Below are 22,726 nucleotides of genomic sequence, written 5' to 3'. Positions count from 1 at the left end.
GGACCGCTGGCCGGCACGGACTCGGCGGGACGAAGGGCCTGTTTCCGCGCTGTATCTACCAACGAAAACCAAACTCCTCCCAAACCCCCCCAGATTAAATGAGCGTTGCAGCAAGTTAAGGTGACGCCGTTGATGTAGATTGTAGAGTGCAGTTTACTTGAAAGCCACCTGTACCGAGGTACAGTGAAAAGCCGCGCGCCAACCAGTCAGCGGAAAAGCAACGCACGATTAAAATCGAGCCGTTCGCAGTGCGCAGGCACATGGTAAGGGAATAACGGGCGGCACGGTGGCGCAGCGGTAGAGTTGCTGCCTTGCAGCGAATGCAGCGCCGGAGACTCAGGTTCGATCCCGACTACGGGCGCCGTCTGTACGGAGTTTGTACCTTCTCCCCGTGACCTGCGAGGGTTTTCTCCGAGATCTTCGGTTTCCTCCCACACTCCAAAGACGTACAGGTTTGTAGGTTAATTGACTGGGTAATATGTAAAAAGAATTGTCCCTAGTGCGTGTAGGATAGTGTTAATGTGCGGGGATCGCTGGGCGGCGCGGACCCGGTGGGCCGAAGGGCCTGTTTCCGCGCTGTATCTCTAAAAAAAATAATGTTTGGTGCCAGATCAAGCCAGCAAAGTCCTATCAAAGACCATCCGATGGGCTCCATGGTGGAATTCTCTGTTTCTATGTTTCTAAGGTGGTAGATCGCTGTTCAGTCGACAGAGGTTCGGGAAGCAATAAAAATATTTCTTCAGAAAGAGAACAGATATTTGAATAAGTTAGGTAAAAATGTTAAGAGTGTGACTTAATTGTTTATTTTCCTGAGGCTTAAATGGAGGTGTATTTACTGAAGTGCCAAGCAAAATATTAGCTTGGGTTCAGTGGAACAATGATACCCTCCAATTCAGATTACAATGGTGTTTCAGACACTGCATAAATAAGACAGGCAGAAGCTTCATTGTAAGGGGTGGAACGCCCCTGAGGTTTTCGGTCGGGTAACTGGTGGGTTAATTGGCCGCTGTAAATAGTCCCTAATGAGCAACTGAGTGGTGGTGGGATCAGGGAACACTTTAGTTTGCTTTGGAGATACAGCACGGAATCAGGCCCATCGGCACACCGAGTCCGTGCCAACTGGACAGGTACGTTGGATAGTGTAGGAAGGAACTGCAGGCGCTGGTTTACAACGAAGATGGACACATAATGCTGGAGTAACTCAGCGGGACAGGCGGCATCTCCCGAGAGAAGGAAGGGGTGACGTTTCAGAGCCGAAACGTCACCCATTCCTTCTCTCCAGAGATGCTGCCTGACCAAGTTGAATTACTCCAGCACTTGGGTCTTTGCATGTAAACCTGCCACCTGCAGTTCCAGTCTGAGGAAGGGTCACGACCTGAAGGGTCACCCATTCCTTCTCTCCAGAGATGCTGCCTGACCTCTTGAGTTACTCCAGCATTTTGTGTCTATCCAAGGTTTAAACCAGCATCTGAAGAAGGGTCTCGACCCGAAACGTCACCCATTCCTTCTCTCCAGAGATGCTGCCCGACCCGCTGAGTTACTCCAGCATTTTGCATCTATCAGGGGATAGTTGATGGCAAAGAACATAAAATGACATCAATATGAATCTAATTCATGGCTGGTATACTTTAGAGACACAGCACAGAATCAGGCCCATCGGCCCACCGAGTCCACGCCAACTGGACAGGTACATGGATAGTGTAGGAAGGAACTGCAGGCGCTAGTTTACAACGAAGATAGACACAAAATGCTGGAGTAACTCAGCGGGACAGGCGGCATCTCTGGAGAGAAGGAATGGGCGACGTTTCGGGTCGAGACCCTTCTTCCGTGTCTATCTTCAGGTACATGGACAGGACAGGTTTGGAGGGATGTGGGCCAAACGCAGGCAGGTGGGACTAGTGTAGCTGGGACATTGTTGGCCGGTGTGGGCAAGTTGGGCCGAAGGGCCTGTTTCCACGCTGTATCACTCTGTGACTCTAACTTGTAGAAATTACATTGACCTCTGTTTGCCAATCATAACAATTCCGAAGATACATCAGCAACTCTTCCCTGCATTACTTCCAGCTTAAGAGGTCAAACCTCTTGCAGAATGACCAGAACTGAACCACTTCAACAGTGGTCTCACCAGCTCCTCCTACAGCTGTACCATGACCTCCCAACTTCAGAATCAGAATCAGAATCAGAATCGCCTTTACTGTCATCCAAAAAAAACAAGTCTTTTGGACGAAATTCCATTACCCACAGTCCAACATTAAGAGCAATAAAAATAAGCAATAACACACACAATCACAAACCAACACAAAAAAACAAAAAAAAGAACATCCATTGCAGTGAGTCTCCTCCAGTCACCTCCTCACTGTGATGGAAGGCCAGAATGTCCCCCCGGAGTCCAGAACCAGGGGCCACAGTTTAAGAATAAGGGGTAGGCCATTTAGAACGGAGACGAGGAAAACCCTTTTTCAGTCAGAGAGTTGTGAATCTGTGGAATTCTCTGCTTCAGAAGGCAGTGGAGGCCAATTCTCTGAATGCATTCAAGAGAGAGCTAGATAGAGTCTTAAGGATAGCGGAGTCAGGGGGTATGGGGAGAAGGCAGGAACGGGGTACTGATTGAGAATGGTCAGCCGAATGGCCTACTCCTGCACATATTGTCTATTGTCTTTTCTCTTCCCCTGCCGTCTTCTCCCGCGGTCAGGCTGTTGAAGTTGCCACGTTCCAGGCCGCGCCGGACGGAGAGAGACTGGATAGACTTGGCTTGTACTCACTGGAATTTAGAAGATTGAGGCGGGATCTTATAGAAACTTACAAAATCCTTAAGGGGTTGGACAGGCTAGATGCAGGAAGATTGTTCCCAATGTTGGGGAAGTCCAGAACAAGGGGTCACAATTTAAGGATAAGGGGGAAGTCTTTTAGGACCGAGATGAGAACGTTTTTTTTCACCCAGAGAGTTGTGAATCTGTGGAATTCTCTGCCTCAGAAGGCAGTGGAGGCCAATTCACTGGATGTTTTCAAGAGAGAATTTTTTTTCTGTATTAATTTTAATTTATATGCTGTAATTGTAATTTGTTTTTTGCACAATCTGCAGGCATTGCCACTTTCATTTCAGTGCACATCGTGTATGTGTATGTGACAAATAAACGACTTGACTTGACTTAGATTTGGCTCTTAGGGGTAAAGCAATCAAGGGGTATGGGGGGGAAGGCAGGGACGGGGTACTGATTGTGGGTGATCAGCCGTGGTCTCGTTGAATGGCGGTGCTGGCTCGAAGGGCTGAATGGCCTCCGCCTGCACCTATTGTCTGTGTTGTGGCGGTGACCGCTTGCTGTCTGCACCTTTAAGGGGAGGTGTACAGAGTCTGCATGCTCCCCCTTTGATGTGAAATTGTTTCACATTTCAACAACTGTTAGATGTGAAATGTTGGCGGGTCGCGCCTTTGTAGGAAGAGAGGGGCTTTATATACGGAAGCAGAGAGTCTGCAAAACCACTGCAGGGGTTGGGACCGCGTGTTCAGGTGAGTCTTGGGATTGTGTTCCCCTTCTTCGTCTGTCTGTCTGTCTGTCTGTGAGTCTGTCTGTGAGTCTGTCTGTCTGTCTGTCTGTCTGTCTGTCTGTCTGTCTGTCTGTGAGTCTGTCTGTGAGTCTGTCTGTGAGTGAGTCTGGCTTTGTTTTATAGGCATCGTGTGAGAGAGAGAGAGAGAAAGAGAGAGGGTGGGAGTGAGAGAGAGTGGGAGTGAGAGAGAGTGGGAGTGAGAGAGTGTGTGTGAGAGTGAGAGTGTGTGTGAGAGTGAGAGTGTGTGTGAGAGTGAGAGTGTGTGTGTGAGAGTGTGTGTGTGAGAGTGAGTGTGAGTGTGTGAGAGTGAGTGTGTGTGAGAGTGAGTGTGTGAGAGTGTGTGTGTGAGAGTGAGAGAGTGTGTGTGTGAGAGTGTGTGTGAGAGTGAGAGTGTGTGTGAGAGTGTGTGTGAGAGTGAGTGTGTGAGTGTGTGTGTGTGTGAGAGTGTGTGAGAGTGAGAGTGTGTGTGTGAGAGTGAGTGTGTGTGAGAGTGAGAGTGTGAGAGAGTGAGTGTGAGTGAGAGAGAGTGTGAGTGAGAGAGTGTGTGAGAGTGAGTGTGTGTGAGTGAGTGTGTGTGTGTGTGAGAGAGTGTGTGTTTGTGTGAAGGAATGGGTGACAAAATGCTGGAGTAATTCACACAAAATGCTGGAGTAATTCACACAAAATGCTGGAGTAACTCAGCAGGTCAGGCAGCATCTTAGAAGAGAAGGAATGGGTGACGTTTCGGGTCGAGACCCTTCTTCAGACTGGTCTCAACTCATCACCTTCCCCCTCCCTCCCTCATCTGAGTTTATTCCAGGCTCAAGTTGGTTGGTAAAAGCAAAAGGGTCTTCCTTCTTAGCTCTGCTGGGCTGGAGAGTGAGTGGATGGATGGAAGTCTGTCTCTCTCTCTCTCTCTCTCTCTCTCTCTCCCTCTTGCATTGAGGGTGGGCTGAGTTGGAGATGGGCGTCCCCTGTTCTAAATTTCCACTTCCACATTCATTGGACGTGTGTGTGTGTGTGTGTGGCGGCGTAGATAGAGGCCGGCGTATATAGCGCCGCACGTTGTGATCTGGTCTTCAGAAGGGTGGGATTTTGTTTCCACGCTCACAGCAACAGCAACAGCAACGCTGAGGACCGAGTCAGTGTTGGAGGAAAGGGGGTAAGTAAGGCCGAGGGAGGGTATTTTTTTCTTCCAAATTTCACAGTGGAAACAAAACCCCTGCCCCTCTCCATCCACCCCCCCCCCCCAACCCAACCCAACCCCGACGCATCTCCCGAGAGAGAGAGAGAGAGAGAGAGAGAGAGAGAGCGAGAGAGAGAGAGAGAGAGAGAGAGAGAGAGAGAGAGAGAGAGAGAGAGAGAGAGAAATAAAATTTGCCTCTGCAGGCTTGTCCACAAGATTGCAAAATTGCACAGGAGACCAGTCTCTAAGTCGACAGCACACGACAGGCTTGAGTGAGTTGACTGGAAGGGGACAGGCAGCGTCTCTGGTGGGGAGAAATGAAAGAAAGAAAGAAAGAAAGGGGCCAAGTTTCGTGTCCAGACCCTCCTTCACACTGCCAGTTGACTTGGGCAGACTTGTCCCACCAAGTCCACTCCGCCGTTCAATCGTGGTTTTGATCTGTCTCTCCCTCTCAAACCCCCATTCTCCTGCCTTCTCCCCATAACTGTGGGATTCTCTGCCTCAGAAGGCAGTGGAGGCCAATTCTCTGAATGCATTCAAGAGAGAGCTCTTAAGGTTTATTGGAGTCAGGGGGTATGGGGAGAAGGCAGGAACGGGGGTACTGATTGAGAATGATCAGCCATGATCATATTGAGTGGCGGTGCTGTCCCGAAGGGCTGAATGGCCTCCTCCTGCACCTATTGTCTATTGTCCATAGACACAAAATGCTGGAGTAACTCAGTGGGACAGACACAGTGAGGGGGTGACTGGAGGAGACTCACTGGGATGGATGTTTCTTTTTTTTGTTTTGTGTTGGTTTGTGATTGTGTGTGTGTGTGTCATTGCTTATTTTTATTGCTCTTATTGTTGGACTGTGGGTGAGGAAATCTTGTCCAAAAGACTTGTTTTTTGTTTGGATGACAATAAAGGTTATTCTGATTCTTCTGATCTCTGGAGAGAAGGAAGGGGCGACGTTGTTTCGGGTCGAGAAAGAAGGGTCTCGACCCCCCCAAACGTCTCCCAATCCCGGCGGCACAGTGGCGCAGCGGTAGAGTTGCCGCCTTACAGCGAGTGCAGCGCTGGAGACTCGTGTTCGATCCCGGCTACGGGCGCCGTCTGTACGGAGTTTGCACGTTCTCCCCGTGACCCGCGTGGGTTTTCTCCGAGATCTTCGGTTTCCTCCCACACTCCAAAGACGTGCAGGTATGTAGGTTAATTGACGGGGTAAAATGTGAAAATTGTCCCTAGTGGGTGTAGGTTAGTGTGCGGGGATCGCTGGGCGGCACGGACCCGGTGGGCCGAAGGGCCTGTTTCCGCGCTGTTTCTCTAAACTGAACATGCTCGCTGCCTGTCCCGCTGAGTTACTCCAGCACTTTGTGTCTGTCTTCGATTTGAAACCTGCGTCAGCAGTTCCATTCTGTACTGTACTGTTTGTTCTAGGTTCCGTTAACCTCACGACCTTATTTGGGTTGGCGGCTTCTGCAGCTCCAAGTTCTTTGCCCGCCTTTTTTTGTGGTTTGGTTTTTCGAGCGCGCATTGACGGATGTCAAATGAATGTAGACTTCCTGGTTCCACACGCGTTGAGATGTTAATCTGTAGAGTGACGCAGCGTGGAAACAGTCCCCTCGGCCTAACCTGACCAACATGCCCCATCCACACCAGACCCACCTCTCTGCGTTTGGCTCGCATCCCTCCAAACGTATAAGATTATTAAGGGGTTGGACACGTTAGAGGCAGGAAACATGGTCCCGATGTTGGAGGAGTCCAGAACCAGGGGTCACGCAGTTTAAGAATAAGGGGTAGGCCATTTAGAACGGAGATGAGGAAAAAACTTTTTCAGTCAGAGAGTTGTGAATCTGTGGAATTCTCTGCCTCGGGAGGCAGTGGAGCCAATTCTCTGAATGCATTCAAGAGAGAGCTAGATAGACCTCTTAAGGATAGCGGAGTCAGGGGGTATGGGGAGAAGGCAGGAACGGGGTACTGATTGGGAATGATCAGCCATGATCACATTGAATGGTGGTGCTGGCTCGTAGGGCCAAATGGTCTACTCCTGCACCTATTGTCTATTGTCTAATCCTGTGCAATCCATGTACCTTAAACGTTATGATAGTCCCTGCCTCAACTATCTCCTCCGGCAGCTCGTTCCATGCACCCACCACCCTTTGTGTGAAAAAAATATACCCCTCAGGATCCTATTAAAACTCCCCCTCGCCTTAAACCTATGTCGTCTGGTCCTCAATTCCCCTACTCTGGGCAAGAGACTCTGTGCATCTACCCAAGAGACTCTGTGCATCTACCCAATCTATTCCTCATGATTTTGTACACCTCCAGAAGATCACCCCTCATCCTCCTGCGCTCCAAGGAATAGAGTCCTAGTCTACTCAAAGGTAGACACAAAATGCTGGAGTAACTCAGCGGGTCAGGCAGCATCTCTGGAGAGAAGGAATGGGTGACGTTTCGGGTCGAGAAAGAAGGGTCTCGACCCGAAATGTCACCCGTTCCTTCCCTCCAGAGATGCTGCCTGACCTGCTGAGTTACTCCAGCATTTTGTGTCTACCTTCGATTTAAACCAGCATCTGCAGTTTTTTTTTCCTACCTAGTTTACTCAACCTCTCCCTATAGCTCACACCCCCTAGTCCTGGCAACATCCCCATGTATCTTCTTTGTACCCTTTCCAGTTTGACAACATCTTTCCTATAACACGGTGCACAGAACTGAGCACAATACTTTAAATGCGGCCTCACCAACGTCTTGCAGCCCAGCGGTATGAACATTGACTTCTCTAACTTCAGATTGTTCCTCTGTCCCTCTCTTCCCCTCCCCCTTCCCAGTTCTCCCTCTATCTTCCTGTCTCGAATTACATCTTTTCTTTGTCCCGCCCCCCTGACATCAGTCTGAAGAAGGGTCTCGACCCAGAACATCACCCATTCTTTCTCTCCAGAGATGCTGCCTGACCTGCTTAGTTATTCCAGCATTTTGTGATACGGCCGAATGGACTAATTCTGCTCCCACAGCTTGTGGACTTGAATCAAGATCTTGAATCTTGAATCTTGTGGACTTATCAGCTTATTGCATTACGAGCATGAATTGCTCTTATCTTATTAGTTTAACAGGAGATGTAATTGTTGTATTATATAAAATGATCAGTCACTAAGAAACCAGGAGCCTAAGTTGCACAATGGAGAAATGTTGAGCATTATATGTGCGTGGTATTCAATAGACAATATGTGCAGGAGGAGGCCATTCAGCCCTTCGAGCCAGCACCGCCATTCAATGTGATCATGGCTGATCATTCTCAATCAGTACCCCGTTCCTGCCTTCTCCCCATACCCCCTGACTCCGCTATCCTTAAGAGCTCTATCTAGCTCTCTCTTGAAAGCATCCAGAGAATTGGCCTCCACTGCCTTCTGAGGCAGAGAATTCCACAGATTCACAACTCTCTGACTGAAAAAGTTTTTCCTCATCTCAGTTCTAAATGGCCTGTCCCTTATTCTTAACCTGTGACCCCTGGTTCTGGACTCCCCCAACATTGGGAACATGTTTCCTGCCTCCAACGTGTCCAACCCCTTAATAATCTTATATGTTTCGATAAGATCCCCTCTCATCCTTCTAAATTCCAGTGTGTACAAGCCTAGTCGCTCCAGTCTTTCAACATACGACAGTCCCGCCATTCCGGGAATTAACCTAGTAAACCCACGCTGCACGCCCTCAATAGCAAGAATATCCTTCCTCAAATTTGGAGACCAAAACTGCACACAGTACTCCAGGTGCGGTCTCACTAGGGCCCTGTACAACTGCAATTTGCATTTAATTGGCATCCGCCCATTTAAATATTTGAGCAGCAAAGGTTTTAAAACTATATTCACGTTTGTCAAAGCAAAGGTCAGCAGGGTGGCGCAGCAGCAGAGTTGCTGCCTCACAGCGCTGGAGACCCGGGTTCCATCCCGACTGAGGGTGCTGTCTGTACGGAGTTTGTACGTTCTCCCCGTGACCTGCGTGGGTTTTCTCCGAGATCTTCGGTTTCTGCCCACGCTCCAAAGACGTACCGGCCTGTAGGTTAATTGGCGTCGGTAGAGATTGTAAATTGTCCCTAGTGTGCGCGGGGATCTCTGGGCGGTGTGGACTTGGTGGTCCGAAGAGCACTGTATCTCCAAACTAACCTAAGCCTTGTGTCTGAAACTCTCCAGTGATCATTTGTTCAGAAGGTACATGTGACTCACTTCGAGCCTAGAGTTACACAGTGTGTGTAAACCCACTTTATTTGCACTGTGGCATTTGGAGGGACCTCCTGTTTAGTTTATGTAGGAAAATAACTGCAGACGCTGGTTCAAATTGAAGGTAGATACAAATTGCTGGAGTAACTCAGCGGGTCAGTTAGCATCTCATGAGAGAAGGTATGGGTGACGTTTCGGGTCGAGACCCTTCTTCAGACTGTTGTTTAGTTTGGGTCAGAGATGCAGCGTGGAAACAGGTCCTTGGGGCCCATTGAGTCCGCACCGACCAGCGATCCCCGCACACTAACACTACCCGACACACACTAGGGGCAATTTACATTTACACCAGGCCAAATTAACCTACACACCTGTACGTCTTTGGAGTGTGGGAGGAAACCGAAGATCTCGGAGGAAACCCACGCAGGTCACGGGGAGAACGTACAAAATCCGTACAGACAGCACCCGTAGTCTACTCCTGCACCTATTGTCTATTGTCTATTAGGAACGGGGTACTGATTGAGAATGATCAGCCATGATCACATTGAATGGCGGTGCTGGCTCGAAGGGCCGAATGGCCTCCTCCTGCACCTATTGTCTATTGTATTCGGGATGGAACCCGGGTCTCCGGCGCTATGATTCAGCAACTCTGCCGCTGCGCCAACGTGCCTTTGTCGTTGGGCAACTTAATCGTGTGCATTGCCAATACTGAGATGTTGCACTCTCTTGGAACAAAAATAGCCTTGGAGTTAAAAGGTTGAGGGTGATCCTTTTTGGACCTAATGCTTTGGCTGGTATTCCTTAAAACGAGTGTCCAATGCATAAGGCCATGTAGTAATGGAGAATCTCGCTGCACGCTTATCATAAGTTTAGTTTGGTTTAGAGATGTAGTGCGGAAACAGGCCCTTCGGCCCACCGAGTCCACGCCGACCAGCGATCTCGCATGCTCCAGTTCATAAGTGATAGGAGCAGAATTGGGCCATTCGGCCCATCAAGTCTACTCCGCCATTCAATCACGGCTGATCTATCTCTCCCTCGTAACCCCATTCTCCTGCCTTCTCCCCATAACCCCTGACACCCGCACTAATCAAGAATCTATCCAAAGACGTACAGGTTTGTAGGTTAATTGACTGGGTAAAATGTTTAAACAAATTGTCCCTAGTGTGTGTAGGATAGTGTTAATGTGCGGTGATCGCTGGGCGGCACGGACTCGGTGGGTCGAAGGGCCTGTTTCCGCGCTGCATCTCTAAATCTAAAAAAAAAAATCTAAAAATCTACCTCTACCTTTTAAAATATCCACTGACCTGGCCTCCACAACCTTCTGTGGCAATGGATTCCACAGATTCACCAACCTCCGCATCTTCCTGAAGGAATGTCCTTTAACTCTGAGGCTTTTCACAATTTGGTAAATTTCAATGAGGTGTTCCCCCCAACCCCCACCCTTCTAATCTCCAGCGAGCCCATTGCCGTCAAATGCTCATCACACGTTAACCCAACACTAGATCTATCCTACACACTGGGAACAATTTAACCTACAAACCTGCACGTCTCTGGAGTACGAGGGTGAAACTGAAGCACCAGTCCAGGGTGTCGGGGGTTACGAGTTGTCCTCCCCACCCCCCCCACCCCCCACCCCCCCCCCCGTGACCTTGAGGTCTATTGAGGGCGTGAGGCGTAGGTTTACTCGGTTAATTCTTGGAATGGCGGGACTGTCATATGTTAAAAGACTGGAGCGACTAGGCTTGTATACACTGGAATTTAGAAGGATGAGAGGAGATCTTATCGAAACTTATAGGATTATTAAAGGGTTGGACACGTTAGAGGCAGGAAACATGTTCCCAATGTTGGGGGAGTCCAGAACCAGGGGCCACAGTTTAAGAATAAGGGGTAGGCCATTTAGAACTGAGATGAGGAAAAACTTTTTCAGTCAGAGAGTTGTGAATCTGTGGGATTCTTTGCCTCAGAAGGCAGTGGAGGCCAATTCTCTGAATGCATTCAAGAGAGAGCTAGATAGAGCTCTTAAGGATAGCGGAGTCAGGGGGTATGGGGAGAAGGCAGGAACGGGGTACTGATTGAGAATGATCAGCCATGATCACATTGAATGGAGGTACTGGCTCGAAGGGCCGAATGGCCTCCTGCACCTATTGTCTATTGTCTATTGACCTGCGTGGGTTTTCTCCGGATATCTTCGGTTTCCTCCCACACTCCAAAGACGTGCAGGTATGTCGGTTAATTGGCTCGGTATATATGCGCAAATTGTCCCTAATTCACAACTCTCTCTGGGTGAGAAGAAACCTTTTCACCCAGAGAGTTGTGAATTTGTGGAATTCTCTGCCACAGAAAGCAGCGGAGGCCAATTGACTGGATGTTTTCAAGAGAGAGTTAGATTTAGCTCTTGGGGCTAGCAGAATCGAGGGATATGGGGAGAAGGCAGGAACGGGTTACTGATTGTGGACGATCAGCCGTGATCACAATGAATGGCGGTGCGTACAGGCTCGAAGGGCCAAATGGCCTCCTCCTGCACCTATTGTCCTATGTTTCTATGTGTGCGTAGGCAAGTGCTGGTGCACGGTGGCGCAGCGGTAGAGTTGCTGCCTTACAGCGAATGCAGCGCCGGAGACCCGGGTTCGATCCTGACTACGGGCGCCGTCTGTACGGAGTTTGTACGTTCTCCCCGTGACCTGCGTGGGTTTTCTCCGAGATCTTCGGTTTCCTCCCACACTCCAAAGACGTACAGGTTTGTAGGTTAATTGATTGGGTAAATGTAAAAATTGTCCCTAGTGTGCGGAGATCGCTGGTCGGCGCGGACTCGGTGGGCCGAAGGGCCTGTTTCCGTGCTGTATCTCTAATCTCCTCAGAAGGCAGTGGAGGCCAATTCTCTGAATGCATTCAAGAGAGAGCTGGATAGAGCTCTTAAGGATAGCGGAGTCAGGGGGTATGGGGAGAAGGCAGGAACGGGGTACTGATTGAGAATGATCAGCCATGATCACATTGAATGGCGGTGCTGGCTCAAAGGGCCGAATGGCCTCCTCCTGCACCTATTGTCTATTGTCTATAATCTAAATCTAGTGCGCGGGAATCGCTGGTCGGCGCGGACTCGGTGGGCGGGATGGGCCTGTTTCCGCGCGGTATCTCTGCGCCTAACTAACAGTGTACCTGACTTGTTTTAGCGCAGGTTCCTGGAGACGTGCCTTGCTTGGCCTGGAGTGTAACGCTGGTGTTGCGGGGCCGGGAGTCGATCCGCTACCTCGCCGGCGCTGATGGAGGTGGCGCCTAAGGCAGCCGCCCCCGAGGCGGTGAGGCTGAAGAAGGACATCTCCCTGCTCCAGGGCGTCTGCCTGATCGTCGGCAACATGATCGGCTCGGGGATTTTCGTCTCTCCCAAGGGCGTGCTGAGGTTCACCGGCTCCATTGGCCTGTCCCTGGTCATCTGGGCGGTGGGGGGGATGTTCTCGGTCATCGGGGCGCTGTGCTACGCCGAGCTGGGCACCACCATCAAGAAGTCCGGGGCCAGCTACTCCTACATCCTGGAGTCGTTCGGGGGCTTCCTGGCCTTCCTGCGTCTCTGGACGTCCATTCTGATCGTGGAGCCAGCCTGCCAGGCCGTCATCGCCATCACCTTCGCCAACTACCTCATCCAGCCCTTCTTCCCTTCCTGCGAGCCCCCCTACAGCGCCGTGCGGCTGCTCGCTGCCTTCTGCATCGGTGAGAGACACTGACCCGCACACCGTGCTAAGTGCAGGAGCAAAGAGGTCAAGTTAGGAACAGGGGACGTACAACGAGATCTGGGTGTCCTAGTGCATCAGTCACTGAAAGGTAGCATGCAGGTACAGCAGGCAGTGAAGAAAGCCAATGGCATGTTGGCCTTCATAACAAGAGGAGTTGAGTATAGGTCCTTCTGCAGTTGTACAGGCCCCTAGTGAGACCGCACCTGGAGTACTGTGTACAGTTTTGGTCTCCAAATTTGAGGAAGGATATTCTTGCTATTGAGGTCGTGCAGCGTAGGTTCACCAGGTTAATTCCCGGAATGGCGGGACTGTCATACGTTGAAAGACTGGAGCGGCTGGGCTTGTATACACTGGAATTTAGAAGGATGAGAGGGGATCTTATCGAAACGTATAAGATTATTAAGGGGTTGGACACGTTAGAGGCAGGAAACATGTTCCCAATGTTGGGGGAGTCCAGAACAAGGGGCCACAGTTTAATAATAAGGGGTAGGCCATTTAGAACGGAGATGAGGAAAAACATTTTCGGTCAGAGAGTTGTGAATCTGTGGAATTCACTGCCTCAGAAGGCAGTGGAGGCCAATTCTCTGGATGGTTTCAAGATAGAGCTCTTAAGGATAGCGGAGTCAGGGGGTATGGGGAGAAGGCAGGAACGGGGTACTGATTGAGAATGATCAGCCATGATCACATTGAATGGCGGTGCTGGCTCGAAGGGCTGAACGGCCTCTTCCTGCACCTATTGTCTATTGTATGGATAAGGAGGTGATAATAGACAATAGACAATAGGTGCAGGAGTAGGCCATTCAGCCCTTCGAGCCAGCACCGCCATTCAATGCGATCATGGCTGATCACTCTCAATCAGTACCCCGTTCCTGCCTTCTCCCCATACCCCCTCACTCCGCTATCCTTAAGAGCTCTATCCAGCTCTCTCTTGAAAGCATCCAACGAACTGGCCTCCACTGCCTTCCGAGGCAGAGAATTCCACACCTTCACCACTCTCTGACTGAAAAAGTTCTTCCTCATCTCCGTTCTAAATGGCCTACCCCTTATTCTTAAACTGTGGCCCCTTGTTCTGGACTCCCCCAACATTAGGAACATGTTTCCTGCCTCTAATGTGTCCAATCCCCTAATTATCTTATATGTTTCAATAAGATCCCCCCTCATCCTTCTAAATTCCAGTGTATACAAACCCAATCGCTCCAGCCTTTCAACATACGACAGTCCCGCCATTCCGGGAATTAACCTAGTGAACCTACGCTGCACGCCCTCCATAGCAAGAATATCCTTCCTCAAATTTGGAGACCAAAACTGCACACAGTACTCCAGGTGCGGTCTCACCAGGGCCCGGTACAACTGTAGAAGGACCTCTTTGCTCCTATACTCAACTCCTCTTGTTACGAAGGCCAACATTCCATTGGCTTTCTTCACTGCCTGCTGAACCTGCATGCTTCCTTTCATTGACTGATGACTAGGACACCCAGATCTCGTTGAACTCCCCCTCCTCCTAACTTGACACCATTCAGATAATAATCTGCCTTTCTATTCTTACTTCCAAAGTGAATAACCTCACACTTATCTACATTAAACTGCATCTGCCATGTATCCGCCCACTCACACAACCTGTCCAAGTCACCCTGCAGCCTTATTGCATCTTCCTCACAATTCACACTACCCCCCAGCTTAGTATCATCTGCAAATTTGCTAATGGTACTTTTAATCCCTTCGTCTAAGTCATTAATGTATATCGTAAATAGCTGGGGTCCCAGCACCGAACCTTGCGGTACCCCACTGGTCACTGCCTCCCATTCCGAAAGGGACCCATTTATCCCCACTCTTTGCTTTCTGTCTGTCAACCAATTTTCTATCCATGTCTGTATCCTACCCCCAATACCATGTGCCCTAATTTTGCCCACTAATCTCCTATGTGGGACCTTGTCGAAGGCTTTCTGAAAGTCGAGGTACACCACATCCACTGACTCTCCCCTGTCAATTTTCCTAGTTACATCCTCAAAAAATTCCAGTAGATTTGTCAAGCATGATTTCCCCTTCGTAAATCCATGCTGACTCGGAATGATCCCGTTACTGCTATCCAAATGCTCAGCAATTTCGTCTTTTATAATTGACTCCAGCATCTTCCCCACCACTGATGTCAGACTAACTGGTCTATAATTACCTGTTTTCTCTCTCCCTCCTTTCTTAAAAAGTGGGATAACATTTGCTATCCTCCAATCCACAGGAACTGATCCTGAATCTATAGAACATTGAAAAATGATCTCCAATGCTTCCACTATTTCTAGAGCCACCTCCTTAAGTACCCAGGGATGCAGACCATCAGGCCCTGGGGATTTATCAGCCTTCAGTCCCATCAGTCTACCCAAAACCATTTCCTGCCTAATGTGGATTTCCTTCAGTTCCTCCATCACCCTAGGTTCTCCGGCCCCTAGAACATTTGGGAGATTGTGTGTATCTTCCTCAGTGAAGACAGATCCAAAGTAACGGTTTAACTCGTCTGCCATTTCTTTGTTCCCCATAATAAATTCCCCTGTTTCTGTCTTCAAGGGACCCACATTTGCCTTGACTATTTTTTTCCTCTTCACGTACCTAAAAAAACTTTTGCTATCCTCCTTTATATTATTGGCTAGTTTACCCTCGTACCTCATCTTTTCTCCCCGTATTGCCTTTTTAGTTAACTTTTGTTGCTCTTTAAAAGAGTCCCAATCCTCTGTCTTCCCACTCTTCTTTGCTATGTTATACTTCCTCTCCTTAATTTTTATGCTGTCCCTGACTTCCCTTGTCAGCCACAGGTGTCTCTTACTCCCCTTAGAGTCTTTCCACCTCTTTGGAATAAATTGATCCTGCAACCTCTGCATTATTCCCAGGAATACCTGCCATTGCTGTTCTACCGTCTTCCCTGCTAGGGCCACCTTCCAGTCAATTTTGGCCAGCTCCCGCCTCATGCCTCTGTAATCCCCTTTGCTATACTGTAATACCGACACTTCCGATTTTCCCTTCTGCCTTTCCATTTGCAGAGTAAAACTTATCATGTTGATAAAAAGGAAGCATAGAAAATAGGTGCAGGAGTAGCCCGTTTGGCCCTTCGAGCCAGCACCGCCATTCAATATGATCATGGCTGATCATCCTCAATCAGTACCCCGTTCCTGCCTTCTCCCCAGATCCCCTGATTCCGCTAGCCCTAAGAGCAAAATCAAACTTTCTCTTGAAAACATCCAGTGAATTGGCCTCCACTGCCTTCTGTGGCAGAGAATTCCACAGATTCACGACTCTCTGGGTGAAAATGTTTTTCCTCATCTCAGTCCTAAATGGCCTACCCCTTATTCTTAAATAATTTTTCAACTGCAGATGAAATGTGTTGGAAGTGACCGCAGTGGCTGGCCTAAACTGCAGATAGACACAAAGTGATGGAGTAACTCAGGCAGTCTGAAGAAGGGTCTCGACCCGAAACGTCACCCATTCCTTCTCTCCCGAGATGCTGCCTGACCTGCTGAGTTACTCCAGCATTTTGTGAATAAATCGATTTGTACCAGCATCTGCAGTTATTTTCTTATATAACTTCGGCAGCATCTCTGGAGAAAAGGAATAGGTGACGTTTTGTTTCGAGACCCTTCTTCAGACTGAGAGTCAGGGGAAAGTAAAACAAGGGTGACAGACGGTGATATAGTGAGATATAGAACAAGTGTCATATGTTGGAAGACTTAAGAATAAGGGGTAGGCCATTTAGAACTGAGATGAGGAAAAACCTTTTCGGTCAGAGAGTTGTGAATCTGTGGAATTCTCTGCCTCAGAAGGCAGTGGAGGCCAATTCTCTGAATGCATTCAAGAGAGAGTTAGATAGAGCTCTTAAGGATAGCGGAGTCAGGGGGTACGGGGAGAAGGCAGTAACGGGGTACTGATTGAGAATGATCAGCCATGATAACATTGAATGGTGGTGCTGGCTCGAAGGGCCGAATGGCCTCCTCCTGCACCTATTGTCTATTGTCGGCTAATTGGCTTGGTAAAAATTGTAAATTGTCCCTGGTGCGCGTAGTGTTAATGTGTGTGTGCGGGGATCGCTGGTCGGTGCGGACTCGGTGGGCCGAAGAGCCTGTATCTCTAAACCTTAAAAAAAAATATATAACTTGCCGACGTGTGGCCCATGTCCTTCTGAACCGTTCCCATCTACATACTTGTGCAAATAGACAATAGACTGACTCCGCTATCCTTAAGAGCTCTATCTAGCTCTCTCTTGAAAGTATCCAGAGAATTGGCCTCCACTGCCTTCTGAGGCAGAGAATTCCACCGATTCACAACTCTCTGACTGAAAACGTTTTTCCTCATCTCCGTTCTAAATGGCCTACCCCTTATTCTTAAACTGTGGCCCCTCGTTCTGGACTCCCCCAACATTGGGAACATGTTTCCTGCCTCTAACGTGTCCAACCCCTTAATAATCTTATACGTTTCGATAAGATCTCCTCTCATCCTTCTAAATTCCAGTGTATACAAGCCTAGTCGCTCCAGTCTTTCAACATATGACAGTCCCGCCATTCCGGGAATTAACCTTGTGAACCTACGCTGCACGCCCTCAATAGCCAGAATATCCTTCCTTTCAAATGTCGTCATGCTAAGGTGGAGGGTCATCGGGTGGGAGATTACGCCATTGGCAACATCCTGACAACAATAGAACATTCAATTGATCCATTTGCACAGCGGAGTGGCTGTTGTTGAGATTGATGTATTAGGGGCTTGCACTGTCTCGATGGGCTAAATGGCCTCTCCGTATGGACGTAATTCCTAGACACTTGAGCTATGGTTGGTCAACAAGGAGGGCACGCTGGCACGGCGTCAGAGTCGCTGCCTCACAGCGCCGGAGACCCGGGTTCCATCCCGACTAGGGGATGCTGTCCGCACGGAGTTTGCACGTTCTCCCCGTGACCTGCGTGCGTTTTCTCCGGTTTCCTCCCACACTCCTAAAACGTACAGGTTTGTCGGTACGTTGGCTTCGGTACAGTTGTAAATTGTCCCCAGTGTGTGTAGGATAGTGCAAGTGCACGTGGCTCGCTGGTTGGCACGGACTCGGATGGGCCGAATGGCCTGTTTCTAACTTATGAAATTTATGTGTGGGGAGCTATTTAATAATCTGTAGCTGTGGAACATGTGAAATTATAGTGAGCTTGCTGTCTAAATGTGCAGGATTTATGCTTAATTGCAGATCATTTCCTGGCGAGGTCAGCTATTTTTTAACTTTTAAGTCCTTTTGCTTGGGAAGGCAGTGCATGCGGTTTTCTGTGGGTTGACTTAATCATTTCTAGGTTTAGCCCTGCGTGATGTCTCACGAGGTGAACTGGCATTCTTCAGGGGCAAGAAGTTCATAAGCGATAGGAACAGAATTAGTCAATAGACAATAGACAATAGGTGCAGGAGGAGGCCATTCAGCCCTTCGAGCCAGCACCGCCATTCAATGCGATCATGGCTGATCACTCTCAATCAGTACCCCGTTCCTGCCTTCTCCCCATACCCCCTCACTCCGCTATCCTTAAGAGCTCTATCCAGCTCTCTCTTGAAAGCATCCAACGAACTGGCCTCCACTGCCTTCTGAGGCAGAGAATTCCACACCTTCACCACTCTCTGACTGAAAAAGTTCTTCCTCATCTCCGTTCTAAATGGCCTACCCCTTATTCTTAAACTGTGGCCCCTTGTTCTGGACTCCCCCAACATTGGGAACATGTTTCCTGCCTCTAATGTGTCCAATCCCCTAATTATCTTATATGTTTCAATAAGATCCCCCCTCATCCTTCTAAATTCCAGTGTATACAAGCCCAATCGCTCCAGCCTTTCAACATACGACAGTCCCGCCATTCCGGGAATTAACCTAGTGAACCTACGGTGCACGCCCTCAATAGCAAGAATATCCTTCCTCAAATTTGGAGACCAAAACTGCACACAGTACTCCAGGTGCGGTCTCACCAGGGCCCGGTACAACTGCAGAAGGACCTCTTTGCTCCTATACTCAACTCCTCTTGTTATGAAGGCCAACATTCCATTGGCTTTCTTCACTGCCTGCTGTACCTGCATGCTTCCTTTCATTGACTGATGCACTAGGACACCCAGATCTCGTTGAACTCCCCCTCCTCCTAACTTGACACCATTCAGATAATAATCTGCCTTTCTATTCTTACTTCCAAAGTGAATAACCTCACACTTATCTACATTAAACTGCATCTGCCAGGTATCCGCCCACTCACACAACCTGTCCAAGTCACCCTGCAGCCTTATTGCATCTTCCTCACAATTCACACTACCCCCCAGCTTAGTATCATCTGCAAATTTGCTAATGGTACTTTTAATCCCTTCGTCTAAGTCTGAAGAAGGGTCTCGGCTCGAAGGGTCACCCATTCCTTCTCTCCTGAGATGCTGCCTGACCCGCTGAGTTACTCCAGCAACGTGTAGGAACAGAATTGTGCCGTTTGGCCCATCGAGTCTAGTGTAGCTGGGACATGTTGGCCGATGCGGGCAAGTATGGCCGAAGGGCCTGTTTCCACACTGTATCACTCTATGACTGTAAGTCTACTCTGCCATTCAATCACGGCTGATCTATCTCTTTCTCCAATCCCCATTCTCCTGCCTTCTCCCCATAACCCCTGACACCCGTACTGATCAAGAATCTATCTATCTCTGCTTTAAAAAATATCCACTGACTTGGCCTCCACAGCTTTCGGTGGCAATGAATTCCACAGATTCCCCACCCTCTGACTAAAGAAATTCCTCCTTCCTAAAGGAATGTGCTTTAATTCTGTACCTGTGACCTCCAGTCCTAGACTCTCCTACTAGTGGAAACATCCTCTCCACATCCACTCTATCTAAACCTTTAACTATTCGGTAAGTTTCAATGAGGTCCCCCCCTCATTCTTCCAAACTCCAGCGAGTATGGCGGGACTGTCGTATGTTGAAAAGCTGGAGCGACTAGGCTTGTATACACTGGAATTTAGAAGGATGAGAGGAGATCTTATTGAAACGTATAAGTATAATAAGGGTTTGGACACGTTAGAGGCAGGAAACATGTTCCCAATGTTGGGGGAGTCCAGAACCAGGGGCCACAGTTTAAGAATAAGGGGTAGGCCATTTAGAACTGAGATGAGGAAAAACCTTTTCAGTCAGAGAGTTGTGAATCTGTGGAATTCTTTGCCACAGAAGGCAGTGGAGGCCAATTCACTAGATGAATTTAAAAGAGAGTTAGATAGAGCTCTGGGGGCTATTGGAATCAAGGGATATGGGGAGAAGGCAGGCATGGGTTTGTGGATGATCACAATGAATGGCGGTGCTGGCTCAAAGGGCCAAATGGCCTCCTCCTACACCTGTTTTCTATGTTTCTATAAGACTTGGCCTCCACAGTCTTCTGTGGCAAAGAATTCCACAGTTTCACCACCTACTGACTAAAGAGATTCCTCCTCATCTCCTTCCTAAAGGAACGTCCTTTAATCCTGAGGCTATGACCTCTAGTCTGAGACTCTCCCACTAGTGGAAACATCCTCTCCACACCCACTCTATTCAGGCACACCAAAGCGTAGCATTAGTTAGGTTTGGTCAGATGGTCTGGATGTTTTTATTGTTGTAATTCTATGCCTCTGTTTTTATGCAGCTCATCTATCGGAAAACTTACTTTGTAATAGAGTCATGAAGTGACAGTCACACAGCATGGAAATGGGCCCTTTGGCCCAACATGACCAAAATGCCCCATCTACGCTAGTCCCACCTGCCCGCGTTTGGCCCATATCCCTCTAAACTTTTCTTTAGACTTTAGAGATACATCGGTCGCTATAAATTGTGCTTTGTATAGACAATAGACAGTAGACAATAGGTGCAGGAGTAGGCCATTCGGCCCTTCGAGCCAGCACCGCCATTCAATGTGATCATGGCTGATCATTCTCAATCAGTACCCCGTTCCTGCCTTCTCCCCATACCCCCTGACTCCGCTATCCTTAAGAGCTCTATCTAGCTCTCTCTTGAATGCATTCAGAGAATTCCACAGATTCACAACTCTCTGACTGAAAAAGTTTGTCCTCATCTCAGTTCTAAATGGCCTACCCCTTATTCTTAAACTGTGGCCCCTGGTTCTGGACTCCCCCAACATTGGGAACATGTTTCCTGCCTCTAACGTGTCCAACCCCTTAATAATCTTATACGTTTCGATAAGATCTCCTCTCGTCCTTCTAAATTCCAGTGTATACAAGCCTAGTCGCTCCAGTCTTTCAACATATGACAGTCCCGCCATTCCGGGAATTAACCTAGTGAACCTACGCTGCACGCCCTCAATAGCAAGAATGCCGGAAGTGGAGGAGAAAGTGGGATAACGTGGAACCGGTGTGAACAGGTGATCAATGGTCGGCATTAGGGTTGCCAACTGTCCCGTATTAGCCGGGACATCCCGTATTTTGGGCTAAATTGGTTTGTCCCGTACGGGACCACCCTTGTCCCGTATTAGGCCAGCCGGACAGTGTAGGCTACACTCCATTAGCCTACACTGTCCCCGCCTACAGCGGCCCGCGGGCCGACATTGGCCCGGGCGGTCGGCATTGGTGGAGCGGGAGCACGTGGCTGCTGGCTGGGTGAGGTCACGTGGGGCGCGGGGCGGTGACGTCACCTTGTCCCGTATTTGGGAGCGAGATAGTTGGCAACCCCTAGTCGGCATGGACTCGGTGGGCTGAAGGGCCCGTTTCCACGCCTCACCTCCAGACCCTTAAGAGCGTTGATGTGCATTCAAGAGAGAGCTGGATAGAGCTCTTAAGGATAGCGGAGTCAGGGGGTATGGGGAGAAGGCAGGAACGGGGTACTGATTGAGAATGATCAGCCATGATCACATTGAATGGCGGTGCTGGCTTGAAGGGCCGAATGGCCTCCCCCTGCACCTATTGTCTATTGTCTATAGCTCACTAAAGGTGGCAACACAACAAGGTGGGGAGGTAGAAAGGGCACATGGTTTGCTTGCTGTGGAATTCTCTGCCGCAGAAGGCAGCGGAGGCCAATTCACTGGATGTTTTCAAGAGAGAGTTGGATGCAGCCCTTGGGACTGACAGAATCAAGGGGGATGGGGTGAAGGCAGGAACGGGGTACTGATTTTGGATGATCAGCCATGATCATATTGATTGGCGGCACTGGCTCGAAGGGCCGAATGGCCTCCTCCTACACCTATTGTCTATGTTTCCATTGCTAGAGGCATTGAATATAAGAGTCAGGAAGTCATGATGCAGATCGATAGGACTCTGGTTGGGCCACATTTGGAGTATTGCCTGCAATTCTGGGCGCTCCATTACACAAGATATATGGAGGCTTTGGAGAGGGTGCAGTGAGCTTTATTAGAATACTACCTGGGTTAGAAGGTTTCAACTACAGGGAGAGGTTGGATGGACTTAGATCGTTTTATCCAGAGACTCGGAAGTTGAAGGGAGACTTGATAGAAGTATATAAGATGATTAGACCAAGTGGACCCTTTGGGCCCAAACCTCTCCTGCATTGGTGCAGCACACCTCTTCCCCCTTCCTCCTCCCCCCACCTTCCTCCCCCCCCCCCTTCCTCCACCCCCCCCCTTCCTCCTCCCCCCCCTTCCTCCTCCCCCCCCTTCCTCCTCCCCCCCCCTTCCTCCTCCCCCCCCCTTCCTCCTCCCCCCCCTTCCTCCTCCCCCCCCTTCCTCCTCCCCCCCCTTCCTCCTCCCCCCCCCTCCTCCCCCCCCCCTCCTCCTCCCCCCCTTCCCTCCTCCCCCCCTTCCTCCTCCCCCCCCTTCCTCCTCCCCCCTTCCTCCTCCCCCCCCTTCCTCCACCCCCCCCTTCCTCCCTCCCCCCCCCCTCCTCCACCCCCCTTCCTCCTCCCCCCCTTCCTCCTCCCCCCCTTCCTCCTCCCCCCCCCTTCCTCCTCCCCCCCCTTCCTCCTCCCCCCCCTTCCTCCTCCCCCCCTTCCTCCTCCCCCCCTTCCTCCTCCCCCCTTCCTCCTCCCCCCCCTTCCTCCTCCCCCCCTTCCTCCTCCCCCCCTTCCTCCACCCCCCCTTCCTCCTCCCCCCCTTCCTCCTCCCCCCCTTCCTCCTCCCCCCCTTCCTCCTCCCCCCCTTCCTCCTC

The 22,726-nt window shown here is 49.7% G+C and overlaps 1 protein-coding gene across 4 annotated transcripts in view; it reads left to right on the top strand.

Annotated features, from left to right (window-relative positions):
• Positions 1–22,726, top strand: part of LOC144601968 (Y+L amino acid transporter 2-like) — an 85,611-nt gene that overhangs the window by 19,828 nt on the left and 43,057 nt on the right. The window contains exons 1-2 of one of the 4 annotated variants that reach the window (XM_078414619.1): positions 4,561–4,687; positions 12,077–12,606. In XM_078414619.1, the coding sequence (XP_078270745.1) occupies positions 12,162–12,606 (445 nt within the window). In that variant the 5' untranslated portion in view covers positions 4,561–4,687; positions 12,077–12,161. Of the gene's footprint in view, positions 1–4,560; positions 4,688–11,072; positions 11,122–12,071; positions 12,607–22,726 lie in introns of those variants that run through there. The other 3 variants (XM_078414630.1, XM_078414639.1, XM_078414649.1) reach the window with 3 other exon arrangements.

Source organism: Rhinoraja longicauda, chromosome 2 (genome assembly GCF_053455715.1).
Source record: "Rhinoraja longicauda isolate Sanriku21f chromosome 2, sRhiLon1.1, whole genome shotgun sequence".
NCBI lineage: Eukaryota > Metazoa > Chordata > Chondrichthyes > Rajiformes > Arhynchobatidae > Rhinoraja > Rhinoraja longicauda.
This window is presented reverse-complemented; position numbering and strand designations above follow the sequence as displayed.